Source organism: Coenobita brevimanus, chromosome 93, assembly GCF_032717465.1.
Source record: "Coenobita brevimanus isolate Jiangsu-jjx chromosome 93, ASM3271746v2, whole genome shotgun sequence".
Taxonomy (NCBI): domain Eukaryota; kingdom Metazoa; phylum Arthropoda; class Malacostraca; order Decapoda; family Coenobitidae; genus Coenobita; species Coenobita brevimanus.
Genome location: NC_137046.1, coordinates 47,474,409 through 47,492,686, shown reverse-complemented (window position 1 = coordinate 47,492,686; position 18,278 = coordinate 47,474,409). Strand labels below are relative to the sequence as shown.

At 41.3% G+C, this 18,278-nt stretch overlaps 1 protein-coding gene across 1 annotated transcript in view; it reads left to right on the top strand.

Moving 5' to 3' along the window:
• Positions 1 to 18,278, top strand: part of LOC145412518 (uncharacterized) — a 491,890-nt gene that overhangs the window by 2,599 nt on the left and 471,013 nt on the right. Inside the window, exons 2-3 of the mRNA XM_080282412.1 lie at positions 7,871 to 7,984; positions 13,393 to 13,410. Coding sequence (XP_080138538.1) covers positions 7,879 to 7,984; positions 13,393 to 13,410 — 124 coding nt within the window. The 5' untranslated portion in view covers positions 7,871 to 7,878. The remainder of the gene's footprint in view (positions 1 to 7,870; positions 7,985 to 13,392; positions 13,411 to 18,278) is intronic.

Here is an 18,278-nt window from a genome sequence, read left to right as displayed (position 1 = left end):
GGCATGTCAGATACATCAAAACAGCACTGGAAATAGGGTTGAAAGTCTTCTGAAAAAGACTGGTGAAATCAATTTTTGTGGTGGGCTGGTTTGACAGGTCTGATCTGCAAGGGGTTTTGTTGTAAACGGCATGATGGGAGCCGGCAACACCGCCAATGTTTTTGCTATGGTATGTTTGCTACCGTTAGCATGTAACAATCTGTATGAGTAATAACATACATTATTTACCATGTTTTAAGGTAAATTTTTCTGATGCTCGTACATGTTCTGGAAGGTCAAACTCGTTTTGCATTAACTCATAAGTTTGTATGCTAATGATTATGATGTGTGCTGTTTTTAGCTACGTTAGCGCTTTGTGTTGGTGGTACTGCATCTCCCTCAGTTTTTTTCCCCGCTTTCAGTCACGCGCTCGAACCTGTTTCAAGCATCCTTTTTTACAATCATTGTGGTAATAATGTATTCTGATAGTGAATACGTGGATGACTTATATGCTGGTGCATCAGAGGTACAAGAAGGCCGGCTTGATGAAGGCTCTGTTGCCTTCAGAGTGAGTCATTTTTACCACCACAAGCAGCCTGGTGAAACTGGTGCACGTGGTGATAGTAAGCCACAAGTGGATAGTGGCGATAGTGATAGTGATATTGTGGCATTACCTGTGGCTCATGGGGGTGGTGATAGTGCTCCTGGTGGCCAAGGGCATGGCCAGGAAAGTGGTGAAGGGCTTGGAGTTGCTGGTGGTGATAGTGTGGCATTATGTGTGGCTCATGGGGGTGGTGATAATGCCCCTAGTGTCCAAGGGCATGGCCAGGATGATGGTGAAGGGTCTGTAAGTGGTGGTGGTGATGGTGATGGTCAGGGTGATAACACCACTGTTGGCCAAGGAAAGGGTCCTACATGTAAACCGCCATCAACGACCAAAACCATTACACAATCTCAAGATATTTCCAGTGCATATTATTATGATGTTTTTCTCTTTATTATGAATATTATTTTAAGAAATTTATGCACAAAATAACTGAGTTATTGGTTGAATTGGAATGAACTTTGAGTGAAAATTTTGTCACTATGGAACACTGGGTGTTCCATGCTGCAATGTGTGATACAACAAAATTATGATATATTTATATTGAGCACCATAAACTTTTTCTTTGGTATTTGATTGAAGTTGCTATCTTTATTAATAACTGAGTTATACTTTGTTGAAGTTGCATAAACAAACACGCCAATTTCGGACCTTTTGAAAAAACCTAGTATGTATATATTCATTCTTACTATTTTTAAAATATTAACAACACAGTCTCATTCTGCGTAAATCATCCTTCATTTGCTTTTTTAATGAGATCTCTATATTTAAAAACAACGGAGTTACGGTATGATTAGTTGAAAGAGTGCAGACTTTAAACGCGATTTCTGATGTTTTTAAAAAACGGTGCTTACAACAAAACTGCACACGACACCTCAATTACCTTAACCTGTCTTATTGCTCTGGTACGTCCTGTGGACCCTCCAAAGAGACGTCGATTGTGGCACTTTGGAGTTGCTGATTGGGAGGCCCTCAGGCAGTACTACTGTACTTTGGAAGGATTATTGCTTCCTTGTCCTGGAGCCATCTGAGTGTCCCTTGAGCATTACAGAGGTTATTCTCTCGGGCATGGAAGCATACATTCCTTTCTCATATCCTATTAATAATGAAAAAAGCCTTGGTTTAATCACGCTTGCTCTAATGCTACCCCTAACAAAGAGAGGGCCTATAAAAGGCACCAGAGCCAACCCACCCCTGAATCACAGCCTTTTCATGTTTCCGCCCATAATTGTGCTAAGTCTGGTCTTCTTCACACTGATAAAAATAATTTCAATTGTACTAAATGCTCTCAACTCTCCAACTTAATTCTTCATGCTCCTTTTGGCACCTTACCAAAAATTTTTCTGACAGCTTTACCTCATCATCCTTCCCTCCTCTTTTCTACTCTAATGGCTCTTTAGCTGTTTCATCTACTGATAAAGCAGATCTCTTCACTCAAACATTCTTCTCCAATTCCACTTTAGACAGTTCCATTGCTGTTCCTTCATCACTTTCCCCCTCTGACTTCCTCATGGCTGACATTAAAATTTCTTCAGCTGATGTATTTTCTGCCATCACTGACCTCAGTACTAACAAGGTATATGGGCCTGATGGAGTCTCTCCTGTTGTCCTCAGGAACTGTGCATCTTTACTTACAGTCTGCCTGGGTAAACTCTGTCGCCTTTGTCTGTCAACTTGTACCTTTCCTTCTTGCTGGAAGTTTGCTCTCATTCAGCCAGTCCCAAAGAAGGATGACCATTCCCAACCCTCAGCTATCGCTGTATTGCTTTAACATCCAGTGTCTCAAAAGTTCTTGAGTCTATTCTTAACAGAAAAATTTTAAAGCGTCTTTCCTATCATAACCTTCTTTCTGATCGTCAGTATGGGTTCTGTCAAGGATGCTCCACAGGCGATCTTCTCACCAAAAATCTTTCTGAAATGCTTTGTGTGTGTGTGTGTGTGTCTTTTCATTGCATGCCCTTCATGTTACCATACCAGTGTTCCCGTTTATCCTAGTTTTTTATTCGTCTTACACCTAGAGGTTAAGGTTAGCCTGTGTGATTATCCAGGATTTCTGATCGATACTGTTCTGGCTAGGCTGTTTTTCTTGCATAAGCCAACTATCCTATATTGCTGTTGTCTAAGTTTTCTGAGAAATTTCTTCAACCATTAATTTTTGAAGTACTGTACAAGTATTGTTGCTGTTGTTGATCAGCCTCAGTCTGTCTGGCCAAGCAGACCTATCAACACCAACAAGCAACTGCCCCCACAGGGCTGTCCCATGTAGGAGCCTATAATTCCTTGCAGTTGACAACACCTTGCTGTGGTGAGGACTGAGGTGTAAGGAAAACTTGAGGTACCGGTATGGTTCTTGGGAAGATGCTGCATTTGTGTCTCTCCACTTGCTTAACAGGCACTCTAGTTGGCTCCACGTCATCCCATGATCTGGTTATATGGTTACCACCCAGTGTTGTAAATGGTTTCTTGGGGTATAGGAAACCACTAGAGTTGTCAGTCAGTGTTGTGGCACCTGAAATGGAGAGAAGTGTAAGAAAGAAGTGACAGGAAGGAAAGGGAGAAGCAGAAAGAGATGAGGGCAGACAGAAATAGGATGATAAAGGCAACACTAAATCAAGTGAGTGAATGATGGTCACCACCACCTACCACCACAGGTATGGTGTTAGTATCGTATGTGGACAGTAAGTACTGTACTATACTATTGTACATTATTACTGGTCAGGCTGTTCAGCTCTGTCTTGTGAGATGAAATATAAAATTCTGTCATCAGTATCACCATTATTCTGACCTAAAAGATGATATGGGTTAGGATCCAGTTATATACACATACAAAGCATAAAAGTGGATGATATATCAACCCAGTGCCAAGTGAACTGGGCCATATGATCATTTATATATACCGTACATCATTCAAGCATTAAGATTTCTAGCTCCTTTTCACAAACATGGCCTGCAGCACTTTTTTTTTTTTTTTTTTTTTTTTTTTTAAGATATGCTTAACTACAGGCTGGGATTTAACACTATTTATCTAGTCACTGACTAGTAAATTCTGTGTTGGATTAGTAAAATTTTGGAGCTAGTAGTCTGGGTGGACCAGTAACAGTTTTTGGACAAACTTGTCTGGGTTTTTCTGGCTGGCACTTGTATTTTTTGGAATGTTCCAGAAGGTGCATATCTGTCCTCTTCTACATCTTTCCAGAGAAATCTGAATGCCCTTGAATATTCTGGAACATACCTGTTCTGATCTACATCTTTCCTGAAAATTTTAAATGTCGTGGAACATTCTGGATGCATGATTGCCAGAGCTTCCCAGAACAATCCTTTTCCAGAACGTTCCAGTGCTGGGTATAAATATCAGTGTTGCAAAGATAAGCTTCAGAGTATCAAGTCAGTTCCAGTCCAGCAGCTGAATGAGAGTATCAAGCATTATCAAGGAGCAGTATTTGATTGCTCTCTCACCCGAGTGAGGCTGACGTCTGGGGTTAGCAGTTTCACTTCACCTTCTCATCTCGTCTTTTTTTTAGCAATATGGCTGCTAAGGTTGTGGGCCAGGTGTGGTAGTTCCACATATGGAAGGAGTTTGGCTTCCTGACTTCACTGGACGGGGGGCAACGTTTTCATCCATTGTTCATCGATTGTCACCCCCTACCCTTCCCACCCTATGCCTTTGGTTGGGGCTTGAGGGGTGGTAGAGTTTACTGTGGAGGAGGTAGCCAAGGGTCCTGCAGCTGCCTCTGTCGCTGGCCCTGGAGGCCAGATGGTGTGGGGTTCTCCCCCATTTTCGTTGGTGCCATCATTAGCCTTATCCTCTGCCCCTACCATCATCACTGTGTGTGTGGAGGTTTCCTAGGCATTCTCCGGGGGGGGGGGGGGGGAATTGGCAGTCCTTGCTTGGCATCTGCCTGCCATCTTCCAGGCAAATGGTCTGTCTGCCATTTCCATTCCCGAGTCATTGTCCTCCTTGCATGTGGTGTGGAGGAGGCCTAGGAGGAGGGCCCCTTTTTCATGCAGGACCTCTGTGACCCCCACCACCTTAATCCAGAGGGTGCTGGAGCTGCAGCCCTCTACTCCTACAGGACTCCGGTTGAAGGGCTGCTCCATCTCTTGCCAGTCTGCCCTGTCACCACCTCCCATGGTGCCTATGGAGGTTGGGGATGCGGCTGTTGTTCCTGCCGCCCCTGTATCTCCTGTGGTGCGCGGTGAAGTGGAGTCTACTCCATCTCTGGGTCTGGTCCAGGCAAGCTGGGAGCCTTTGAGCCTTCTGGTCCGATTCGTCGCCTCACCTTGATGGATTTTGCCACCCTGGATGAGGCGGAGATGGACGCCCTCCACCATTTATTTGGGTATGAGGATGATGCACCCTTTGCTCCCACCAAAGATGATTTCGCCAAGGTGGACTTCCGGCAGGCCTTCCTGTCCTTCACTGAGCTACGCCAGGGGTCCATCGAGGCTATCCAGGACCCCGATGAGGTGAAGATCCTTGCCTATGTCTTGCAGGTGGTGCACTCTCTCTTTGAATCTGACTCTGCATCTACTGCAAGCTCAGGCTGATGCCTCTACTGCCTGTCTTCCTAGCACCTTTGTTTGTGATTTCGTTGGTTGTCTCACCCATGCTATTGGACATGACTGTGGTGTGGACTGTGTATTCATATTTGGCCTAATGACCCTTATTGTGGGTGATAGCCATTAAGCTTTAATTAAAAACACAAAACAAAAAAGAAAAAACAGCGTCAACAGTTGTTTGGAACAGCACATGGAATACCGGTACTTGTCATGGAATAAAGGATTACACATTCAACTTGTGAATTACTGGTACTGCAAGGATTACTTCAGCAAGTGAAAATTGCTCAGGATACTTTGGACATACTGCCTAGGGACTGTGAGTCCAGGATTACTTCAGCAAGTACTTCCAAAACATTGGCAGCTGATATCCAGTCAGCTGCCAGTGTTTTGAAAGTACTATACTGTCTGAAGAGGACTTTGAGCCAAATGATGAAGGCATCCAGGATCAGGAATATGCAACAGAAGTTGTGGCTGCTGAAGACAATGCAGTTGAACCACCACCACCTATAGTGAACTGTAGACTGGTGCAGCAGGCTGGAGACTCTGATTATGACTATGAGTCTCATTACAGTACTGATGTGGAGGACTGTGAAGATGTTTTTGATAAGATTGGTAATTACTGAGATGTCTCATTGTGTGTAAAAATGAAAATTTGTGATTGTTCTGATAAAATGTAGCCCAAAACAAAGCCTTGCTGTAAGAATAATAAATCAGCATTGCAATACATTGTAACACTGTTATAGTTCACAATTATTGGTACATTTACTAAAATTGGCTTGACTAGTAAAATTTGCCCCAGACTAGTAAATTTGGGGGTTACTAGTCCGCTTTGACTAGTTTACTTTGATCCTTAAATCCTAGTCTGCACATACCATAGTAGAATCTCTTAAATAGCAGATTCATAATACATGGCAGCATCAATAAATTGCAGGAATTACACGATATTTGCGGATTCAGGCTCAAAAGTGAAGATTTTCCAATGCCTCATGTAAGACATGCCACCATTACCTCAAGTCCGCCTGTCTAGCCGGCCGTTAATTACTAAACCAGTCATATTCAAGCATAGCACTTACTCTAAGCCTATCACAGCACTTCCCTCCCACACCAAGCATGAAATTCAGTGTCTCCTCTGTGTTTACATCATGTGGTTCTGGTGTGGTGCACGAGAGATCCCCCCCTCCCCCATGCTTCCTCCTCATGCCCATTGTTACCATGGCTGATTGTAACCCTCCTAAGCCTACAGCTTCTTTGAGGAAGGAGAAGAAGAAGCCAACATTAACTTACACCCAAAAGTCTGATATAATAAGGATGATTGAAAGCAGTGAGAAGAAAGCTAAAGTTGCACGCCATTACGGACTCAACAAGGACGACCTCTCCAACCGGCTACACTGTATACCAACCACTGCTGCAACTTGATGCGTCAGTGTATCACACATTCTAAATCCTCATTTATAGCATTCACAGGTATGTTTATAAAAATGCCCAGTAGCTGTGGTAATCCAGGAATAATAAGAAACCTCAGAAACACTCATTTCAATAGAAGATATGGAAAGGATGAACCGATTTGCTGAAGAAGTAAGCTCAGTAAATCGACCTCTTACACTCAGGCAGCTGAGTGCAATGACGACACTGCATCTGTTGCCCCCACACTGGACTTTCACGGGTTCCTGAGGGAGGCTGGTAAGGAGGAAGCTGCACAGAGGCGGCAGCATGAGCCAGCATTACCTTTGCCTTTTGCTGAGAGACTAGTTTGCCTCAAGGCTCATAACCCCTTCCCCCTCCCTTTTCCATTCAAGCATTGTTGTCAGTCAGAGTCAGGTAAGAATCTTACAATTCATTTCCATTAAATATGCTTTACTGATTTCTTTTCCAGGTTGTTAGTGTTCATTTGTGACCGGTTTGAGGATAAAGGAAGCATCTTTTCCAAAATGACAGACTCAAGTAATTTTCCCCATGAGATTAGTTTTTTCTAACTTGCAGATTTCTCAGATCATGGTGAGAGCTCAGACTCATAAGAGCTCAATTTAGGAGATTTTGCTTTAGTTAAAGAGGGGGTGCCAGACCTATAACATGCACAACACTTATCTGTACATAGCCTGCTGTACTTTATCCACCCATTTTAGACCCTTTACCATTTCTTCAGTCTTATAAGTTTTCATACCTTGCTTTCCTATTTCAGTAGTCGTATATACCTAATCCATCCACCATGACATACCACACTTTGTCCTGCATTCAGGCACAGTCACATATACTGTACCTTTGACAGCCCTCTGTTTATATCCATTTTCACTATGTGACCTTAACATGAATGTACAGACTTCTGCCCTTTTATTGGTAGCCTTCTTGAATTTACATCTTTTATAAATCGTTACATATCCTGCCCTTTCTTCACAACCTAAATATTCCTCAACACTTATATATTTCAGTTGTGCATCTTTCGATACTGTTTATACCTATGCCATACCGGTACCTATTTCTCACATGTACAGTATACATTAATGTGGTTACTGACACACCTTCATGCAATCCTTAAACAGCCTATATATTATTTTACTTATTTTTATATCAAGATCTTCAGAGCACTAGCCATATTTCTTCTTCAGAACTATTACAGGTGTACCATTAAGTCACAATAGACTTATTAAGGGACACTGCTTACTATGCCATGTACTGTAGTATCTGGGTATTTGCTTTAAACATTACTGTAGAAAAGTGTGTTTTCTACAGATTGAAGAATGGAGAAACCACATGAGGGCAGTTGCAAGGATGACTCCTCAGACAACAAGAATGAAAGAGGGACAGCGAGTGGGAGAAGTGTGTCCTCATGTGGTTCATCTTCAGGTATTGTATTTATTGAGGACTCCTGTATTTGTTTGCTGTCATAGTACAGTAGCTACTGGGTTAGCAGCAAATAGCCATCTTATGAAAGCTATTTTTGCTGTAAACTGAGCAGGATTGAAAAAAAAAAAAAAAAAAAAATCTTTCTTAAAGCACAGAGTATGCAGATTTCTTTGTTTATGTTGAATCTGACTTTCATGATTTAACTCAAATTTATTTTATACCAAAATGCAGTAATCTCCCAGTTGTCCAACACTGCATCGCCTGACAAACATCATTATCAGAAGAGGCAAAAAATTTGGCTGAAATAAAGGTACACTTGTATCTGTTTCAGTAGCTGTTTTTTACGACTTTAACTAACGGTGCACAGGGAAACCAAGTTTTTCAAATCACTCACTGTTCCTCACCACCCATGCACCACCAACGATGCCTGCCAAAGCAAAGCCAGTCTGCTAGCTCCACCTCAGTCACACAGTAAACCGTATGGTGCGGATGTTCACTAAGTTTGTCATGGAGTTTGTGCCTTTTGTTGCTGCACCAGACCTTTTGCTTGTGTTTAGAGATTGTTTGTAGACTTATTATAATTTTTTTGTAAGCGGCAAGCCACAGAGGGCTCAATACCTGCCTAGAGCCTCAACCAAATGGGCAGATTTCCACAGCCACGTGGAATGTGAGAGGTGTGAACGAGGACAGCTAGAGGGTGGAAGTGGTGAATGTGTTCAAGAGTGCAAGATATGCTGTGATGGCATTGTGTGAAACAAAGATGAAAGGGTGTGATGTGGAGGAGTGGGAGGGTGTGAAATGTTTAAGATTGGCCATGAATGGGCGAAGAAGATGCAAGGAAGGAGTTGCATTGTTGATGAATGATGTGTAGCAGAGTGGAATGAGAGACTCCAAATGTGTCAGCTCTAGGTGTACGTATGTCAAGTTCAAGTTTGAAAAGGCACAAGTGGCGGAGATTGTAGCGTATGCACCGTGTGAGGACAGGAGTGAGAGAGAGAAAGACAGGTTTGGGGATGAGCAGGATGAAGCAGTGGGAGGAATGCCCAGGAGCTATAAAGTGGTCATAATGGGTGATATGAATGGAAGAGTAGGCGCTGGTCTGGAGGATAATATAATGGGTTGTAATGGAGTACCAGGAGAAAATGATAACAGGAAGCAACTGAAGGATATGTGTCAGGAAAGAAGGTTGTGCATTTGCAACTTGTATTTCAGACACAAAGATGCACATAAATATGCGTGGTATAGAGGGAACGGGGATTGTGCTGAAAGAAGCCTGATTGATTACATGCTCATAAAGAGGTCAGTGCTAGGAATGATTACTGATACGAGGGCTGTGAGAGGACAATGTGGGGATCTGTTAGATCATATGATTATGGTATGCAAGATCAAGCTGAGGAATTAGGTGGATCAGGAGAGAGAGGAGCAGTCAGGGAGAAAGACTGAAGGTTGAGAAGCTGAGGAACAAAGAAGTGGCAGATGAATACAGGACCAAAGTAGGGGAGGAGTTCAAATCAGTATATCAGAATGAAATGGACCTGGACATCCAGTGGAATGCATGTAGGGATTGCTTAATTAGAAATGCTATTGCAGTGTGTGGTGTGGCAAGAGTAACAACAAAGAAGAAAGGTACGGTGTGGTGGGACGATGAGGTTAAGAGAACAGTGGAGGAGAAGAGGAAGGGTGGCTAAAGTGGTTGCAGGACGGGGGTTCAATTGAAATCATAACTAAATATATTGAGAGCAAGAAGCACATGAAGAGACTAGTGAAGAGGAAAAAGGAGGAGGTAAATGTTGATCTAGGAAGAAAAATGAATGCAAACTACTCTGAAAATAGGAAGTTATTCTGGAAAGAGGTGTGGAAATGTAGAAGTGAAAGCGGAAAGAAATGTGATGATGTGAAGGATGTAGGTAGTAGGTTATTAACTCATGGGGATGAAATAAGGACCAGCTGGAAAGAATATTTTGAAAGCCTGATGATTGGGAATAGAAAGAGCAGAGGAGCTGTAAACATGATTGGTTTTGGGGGTGTGCAGAAAAGGAATGCAGTGCCAGAAGACATGACATTCGCACAGGTGAAGAGTGCTGTGAAGCGGCTGAAAATTGGGAAAGCAGCAGGGGTTGATGAGGTGTATGCAGAGACGTGTAATGGAGAGAGTGGAATGAAGTGCTTGTTGGAGATATGTAAGGAGGCATGGATGAGTGAAACTGTACCAGCAGAGTGGAAAAAGGCTCATCTTAAGTAACAGATTTATCGTGTATTGTCTAGATTTCCTGCTATCCCCGCAGGAGGGGGATGGCGCGGTCCAGCCATCCCCGTGGGTAAGGGGTTAAACAGTTCATTAGAATAATAGTGAATTATGCCAACCAGCATGGGCCTCATCCTTAACCCCTTAACTGCGGGGCGTCACTTTCGTGATGTTTGGGAGCAAGGGATCGTACTGCGGGGCATCACTTTTGTGATTCTGTGTTATTTTGAATTCGCCCGGGCTCTCAAGTGGTGGCTTGTATCATCTATCAGTACTGCCAATGTCCAACACTAGTCAGAACTCGTAATCTCATCTGTACTCCCATCCATTGTTGACAATTTAGCCATTTCCCTCCGCTCTTGACTCCCCTCCCTACCTCCCCTCCATTATCCTCTCCTCTCGCCTGCCCGGCCGTGCCACGCTAAGTTAATCTTCCCTGGAATTTTTGAACTAAGGTAAGTGATAGTGCCATACAACTGGAATTAGCTAATTATCACCTGACAACACCTCACGTGCAGTCGTTCGTTAATTTTCGCTGTTTATTTCCCCTTGAAATATCCCGTATAATCTATTCTCATAATAAAAATATATATAAGGAGGAAAGGGGAGAAGCCTAAGTGATATTTACATTCACCTGGAACTACCTAACTTATTATGTATTGTCTAGATTTCCTGCCAATCATTTCATGGCGTATATATTAGCAGCTGTCACCAGGTTGAGATTGGCAGCACTGCACTTCCCCTAGGCAGGCCACCACGCGCTGTATTCAGTTTACTGTCGTCTTTCAAGGTGAAAGCACGTTGGATTCGCGCCTGTCAAATTCCTCCCCTTTTTAGCCCCATGCAAAGGGCCCTGTGACCTCTACCCCCTACTAAACCTCGTGTGGAAAGAGTAAAGGGATAAGTGAGTGTTGTGGAATGCGAACTGGCTAATTGGTCAATGAAAATGATAGAGAGTGACTACGCTCTTTCTGGTGAGTAAAACAGTGCAAGTGGAAATGTAAATAATGTGTAAACAGCAAGTGAAAGCAATGAATGTAAATAAAAGTGAACAGTGGAAAATAGTTTTATAAGTTACTGCAAGTGACAGTGCCTAACACAGTGTAAATAAAATAGAAATGTAAATAATGTAAATAAAATAGAGAATGTAAATAGAAATGTAAATGAGTAGTGATATAAGAATACGAGTATATATATAGGAGTAATGAAAGTGAAAGTTTCACTCTAGCATGTATGAATACTATGAGTTATGAAAGTGAAGGTGAAAGTGACGGATTCACTCTCAACGCTAGTATACAGGACGAGAAAGTGAATGCTACGTATTTTACTGAAAGAGAAATTGAATGCCTACGGTGACAATAAACTACTATTACTGAAGGAAACTTATGGATGAAGACTGTAGATATATATAAGTGTTATATAGTAATAGAAATATAAACTGTGAGTGTTTTTATGAATAATAAATGACAGAACACCTGCGGTGAACAATCGGAAGTGGGAGGGAAGGTCATACGCACTCGTAATTTTCGTTGCTTTCACCTTTTTTTTTTTTTTTTTTTTTTTTTTTTTTTTTTTTTTGGAGTAGGGATTCCAAACTATTTGAGAATCATAGAATAGTGTTTCTAGTGATAATATCAGGCTGTGGTAATTATATTACTGGTTGGTGGGAAGTGTAAAGTGGAGACTTTGTTACCCAGCTTCAGAGGTCTCCACAAGTTCTACAGTACTCGACGAAGGCTCAACAAACATCCCAGGAGAAAGCTGAAGGTATGTGCCATATGCGTATGTAATTTTAATATTCTAGGACTAGTAACTGATTTTTGGCAAATATTTTTAGAGAGTCTGTCGGAGCGCGAATATGCCCGCAGGACACGCAAGTCGAAGCAAAACAAGCCCGCTGTTTAGGGATTAATCAGCACCATCAAAAAGCACAAAATAAATTCTTTGGAATAATAACAGGATGCAACAAGACCTTAAGTAGGGATCATCTACAGTATATCAAGAAATAGAAATACAGTACTTTCAATCATAGATCATATAAAAATGAGAGGCAGACTGTTCATCACTTAAGTTCAAGACCCATCCCATTCTTGTAACGTTATGTTGCATTACCTTCTCAATAAAGAAGCAAAAAACAAACAAGCACCCAACACTACTTAGAGTTTCTCAGTAAAATCCCCCATCCTTCTTTAAGTGTTTCACTTGACAAACATGTGCATAAATACGTAGCCACCACAGTCGTCCGGAACACATCTCAGAAAGTACTGTGAGTCTTCGAAATATGAAAACCCGAAGTACGAATTTTCGATGGTATGAAAGCGATGAATATAGGACAAATTCAACAATGCAAAAATATGTCTCAATGATACGAAAATCGATCCGAAAGGAAGTACAGAGATATCCCGATTATCTAGACTATATGATGTGAAGAGGTGCCTAAATAGTCTGAAATTACGATTAATCTGGCAGAAACAAAACACAAGTACTGTACTGTTAGATTGATTTATTTACCGGTAAATATACAATGGAAGACACAACTATCTTCCCAGTTCCATCTGAAGAAAATTTACACCAGGCGAAATACAATGAAAACCCTGTTTCTACTAATGCGTGTTTCAAATGGTTCGATTTTTCCACCCTGTTTTCGTCAGACTTTGGGAAGATGCTTGTGTCTTTCATTGTACACTTGAAGCAGCAGAAAGACCTTACCAATTCATAATCCTCCAGCTTGTTTCTGTAATTTTCTGACAACTTTCAGTTTGGCAAATTACTTTTTCTTGCTGAAAAATTTCCTCCCTGTTATCATCATCACTTTCCCCTATGGTAGTTTCCAGCGCAGTGGAAGAAACTGAGCGTGCTCAAAGGTGGATATTGTTTCCCAATTTCCCAACTGGAGATTAGGTTAGGTTAATTTATTAGGTACAGATAAGCTCGGTTAGGCCAGGTTTAGTTAAACACTTAGGGAAGAACAATCCTCTCCACCATTATGTTAACGAAATAAACAAGAGTTGTCACACCAAAACAGCTAAAAACGACGAGGAGACATATTTAACAATAAACGTTTACTGTATTAACCAACCCATAAATAATCTGAAAAATATAACAGACTATCAGGAAGAACTGATTTGGTAAGGTGCTTTTACTGCTTAAAGTGTATGTTTAGCCCCCTCAATGACTGTGGGTTCAGAAATTTGTGTGCTCCCGAGGTTGGCCTAGGGACCATTTTTTCAAAGTTCTAAAATCAATTCCTTTTTCTTACATATGTGAAAAGACTCATCTGGCACACCTGGCTTTTTTTATTTATTTTTTATTTATTTCTTTTTTCCCCCCCACCCTAAGCCCATCCTGTGATTTGCTGTGATTCATTTAAGAATTAATAAAATTAGGATGCATGTTACATTAGCATGTAAACATCGGTGAAAACATCTGGGATGAAGTGAACTGTGAACGCCTGAGTGCTTGGGATGGTAGAGTAGGGTCGTGTAAACACACCAGTGACCTTCGTTCCCTTCCCATAATTGCTCACAGTTTTTTATAGCTCACCCTAACTCAACATCACTGACACTGGTACAGTAAGGCGTTGTTTAAGGCCAGTATCTATGAAAGCGATAATGGAATACATTATTGTTTGTATCAGTCCTCTCTCTTTCACACATACATATAAGAATGAACAAAAAAAATGAGCAGTAAATGTACACTAACTTTAAGAAGCAGAAATAACTGTGCTCAGTTGATCCAAAATATATTGGGAAGAGCGATACCGAATGAAGAATGTGGAACTGAATTCTGACCCACGGGAACATGTGGGACGAAAGAATAATTTTTTATTCTGATTAGGAAACATTTTTGTTCCTTCTCATCTCTTAAAATTGTAAAACCCATAATTTTTCGTGTAAGCATACAGCCTAAAGACCTTACCAATTCAGTTCATATTTGTGTAGTTTGTCGTCTGTATTTTCCTGACTATTTTGAGGGTGGTAAATTATGTTCTCTTGCTGAAAGAAACTTATTCAAAATTAGGGCGCATGTAACCTAAGGATGCTTGGGATTGTAGAGTAGGTCGTGCAAACACACCAGTGACCTTCGTTCCCTTCCCATAATTGTTCGCAGTTTTTCATAGGACGCCCTAACTCAGTGTCACTGACACCGAAACAGTAACGTGTTGTTCAAGGCTGGCAGCTATGAAGGGGTTAATGGAATAATGTATGAGAAATCAAAATGGGTGCAGTGCAGTGCTGCGCTCGCTTGCCAAGAGAAAACGAATTAACCCCTCTCTGGTAAACAAATTTTAACGCGCTTCTCGGTTGAGTCCACGTCCCTCCTCTCCTCATAGCTTCACTGTACGTGAGGATATTTTCGCAGCTCTACACTTTTTCGTATTGTTTCACCATGCCTCCCAAGCGCCCTGCATCATCTCCAGCATTGGGGGAGCCCGCTCCAAAGAAGCAGCAGGACCGTACTCTAACTCTGGAAAAGAAATTGGAAATTATAAGACCCCGTGAGGAGGGACAGGGAGTCTCGGAGATTGGGTGTGCTTTAGGCCTTGCAGCTTCCACTGTTGAGACTGTGATGAAGAAAAAGGAGATGTACAAGAAAGAATATGGCCACCTCCTTCTCTACAATTGTATACAAGTACAGTATTGCTTACTTCAAATTGGGGGGGGGGTAAAGTTTAGTTGGGGGGTCCGAGGGGATCCTGGGACACATTCCCCCATTTATATGTATATTTCAACAGGGAAAATCGTTCCGATGTACGAAATTTTGAATTACGAAAGATTTTTTTGGTCCTTATCCCTTTCATATATCGAAGACTCACTGTACCTTGCTCGGAGAGAGATGAGTGCAGCTAGCCAGACTTCAGTGTGTCTTATCACCCTTCCCTGCTACAGTCCCAACAAAATCCACTATGCCCACATTACAGTGCAACCCTCCACACCACAGCACATTTACGTTATGCACCACACTGCTATAACATAGACAGTCTGCCAACTATACGGTAACAAAAGACCTCTGGGAGTGACCAGTTGAAGTTGGTGGTTCATTGGGTTCATGTCTAGGTGAGCCAAGAGTGACATCAACTGTAACATTGATATGGCCATCATCCTTCCCTACTGCAGCACTAACACAAGATACAGCTCACACCCCTCCTCTCACCCATCACCACTGCAACACCCACTTCATAACATACAAGGTATGAGATTGCCTGGTAGAAGAGGTTGGTGTCTTGCAGTCCACGGGGCTCATGTCCAGCAGAACGTAGAGTAACAGAAGTAATGACGGTTTAAATAAATAAGCAATTAGTTGTTAATTCTGCTGTAAATATTTTTTTATAATTAAGTCGTAGGTGGGGGCACTCACCATCCACTCACCTGATGTAGTGCTGCTCTTGGGTGTCTGCCCTTTCCTCTCCTCCATCCATCTTTCCTCCCATCCTCTTCTGTCCTTCTTTCCTACATTCTTTCCTCATCCTTCTGCCTGCAGGTGGCTTTACACTCCCTCTTCTGTCTTTCTTTCATTCTTTCCTCTTCCTTCTGCCTGTGGATGACTCTACATTGAGTGACAAGCCAATTGTTTTCCTGTACACCAGGAAACCATTTACTGCGCTGGGTGGTAACCTTATAACCAAATTTTGGCGCCTGGTGGTTTAGTGGGTAATTATTGCACTCCAATCGGATTGAGCCGATGAAGGTTTATAGCCAAGGGATGGTTGGGGTCTGTTGCTAACGTAATGCCACTCAGGGATGAATGAGACTGGTCACTCATCTTAAATGTCAGAACCAACTTGCCTAGCCCTGGCTCCCACGCTACTCATGGGGCAATGTAGGATTAGATGATGAATGAATGAATGAAAGTAAAACTTGCTATTTAGTGTAAAGAAATACAAAACGAGTGCAGGCAAACACGGTAGATGCTGACAGACTTTGAGCTTGTCCTTTTATCTTGACTTTTAACTGATTGTTCTCAGTACTGTATTGATTTCTTAAAGCTTTGGCTTTCCTTGAATCCTTCCTCAAAGTTTGTCATGAATCGGGTAAAAGCTGATTAAATTGACATCTGGCCATTGAGTTGTTCTAAAAAACAGTAGGGACCCTAAACCCTTTCAGTTTGAGCCAGATCAGATACAAACTTTTTGTTGTTTTGTTCACTTATGGACACAGACAGGTTGAACTTCTGACCTTGCTCAGTGAGTTTGATTTTCTCAAAACTGACTCCTTTCATTCTTAGCTTGAGGTTGAACTTTGACCTTGCTCAGTGAGTTTGACTGATTATTCTCAAAATTGACTGCATTCTTTGCTTGACACTCAACCCTTCCAGCAAGTTTAGTTTAACTCATACCAAAGCTGTTAAAGTATCCTTTCCCAAATAACCTTGATCTTTGTCCAGTTGTTATAAAAAAAGTTTGTCTTCCTCTTGGCTTATCTTCAACGTTTTCACCAAGTTTGGTTGAAAATGGATAGAAAATGCTTGAGAAAATTAATACGGTACACAACAACTCAGTCCCCAAGTCTTTTACACATAGTTATTGTTATTACTATGTTAGAAATACTTCCCAACATCTTAAAAAAAAAAAAATGTGAAATAAATAAAAATAAAAAATAAATGAAAGAAGTTACTGGTACCAATATGAATTGGAATGGTGTTAACAGCTGGCCACCCAAACAACCTCGCTTTCAAGAGAGCACTTCTCATCCACCTCCCCTCCCTATGTTTGTTGATTTTTCTTGATTGCAATATACTTAAATCCCCCCCCCCTTTTTTTTTAGCATTTAATATTTTTATTTTTATTTTTAATCATGTTAGCATTTGTTATAGTAGCTTCTTTTTTTCAGGAAAGGATGAATTGTTTATAGTTTGCTATGTTTGCAGGATGTAACTGTCAGCTAGGTTTAGCTTAAGTAGTTATTCCCTTCTTCCTTTCTGATTTGGCCTAAAGGATGCCAAAAGTCAGCTAAGTCCATATGATTTAAGTTCTGTATTGGGTTCAAAGGATGTTTTTATTTGGTAGTCATTTGTGAAGGGAATATTGTAATATTTGGAAAAAAAATGTTTTAGAGGTAGTTGAGGTCATATTTAAACAGAAAGCTTCTGAAAATTTGTTTTCTTGAAGAAAATGAGGCGATGTGAATACAGTACGTTTTTCCCCTTCACACTCTTCCCTGCACAGGCAGCCCATAAACAGCTAATAGGATAAATACTGTAGTAACAAAAAAGATTAGATGGCAGGTGAGGAACAGCAGGGTAGCAAAATTATGTGCATATGCAGGACAATACAGTACTGTACTACATTTTTTACTTGGTTCAACACTTCAGATGGTGTTGAATTCATTTTATTCTCTCTCATTTAAGTTGTTTGGGTTAACCAGTTTTGGCATTAGATCAGTAATTCAGCAAATTTTTGCTGCTGTATATACATATATTTTTTAATTGTTTCTGTAAAAAATTTGCAAGTTAGTCTAAATTTCATAATAATAGATATTGAATTAGTGAGTTTGTACTCACTGCAAGGCTTGGTGAATGAGTTCGGAAGAGTGTATAAGTAACGGAATCTAAAGGTGAATGTAGGAAAGAGTAAAGTTATCATGTTTGAGAGAACTGAAGTCACTGGATGTACAGTTCTGTTGGAGAATGATGAAATGGAAAATGTAAGTACATTTAAGTGCTTGGGTAGTATGATGGGTAAGGATGGAAGTTTGGGGTGTGAAGTGCTTGAAAGGGTACCACAAGGAGGAAAGGTTGCTGGGTCTTTGAAAGCAGTGATAAGAAACAGGGAAGTGGGCATGGTAGTAAAAAAGTCGTGCATGACAGTACTGTATTGTGATACCAACTCTAACGTATGGAAGTGAAGCTTGTACCTTGTTGAAAGGACACAGATTAAGAGTGAGAGCAGTGGAATGAGTTATTTGAGAGGAGCACGTAGAGTTACATGCAGATTGACTAATGAGGAAGTGAAGGAGCATTGTGGTGTGGATGTGATAGAAAGTGTTAGGAGAATTACATTGAGGTGATATGGCCATGTGGAGATGATAGAGAGTGAGAGACTAACAAGAA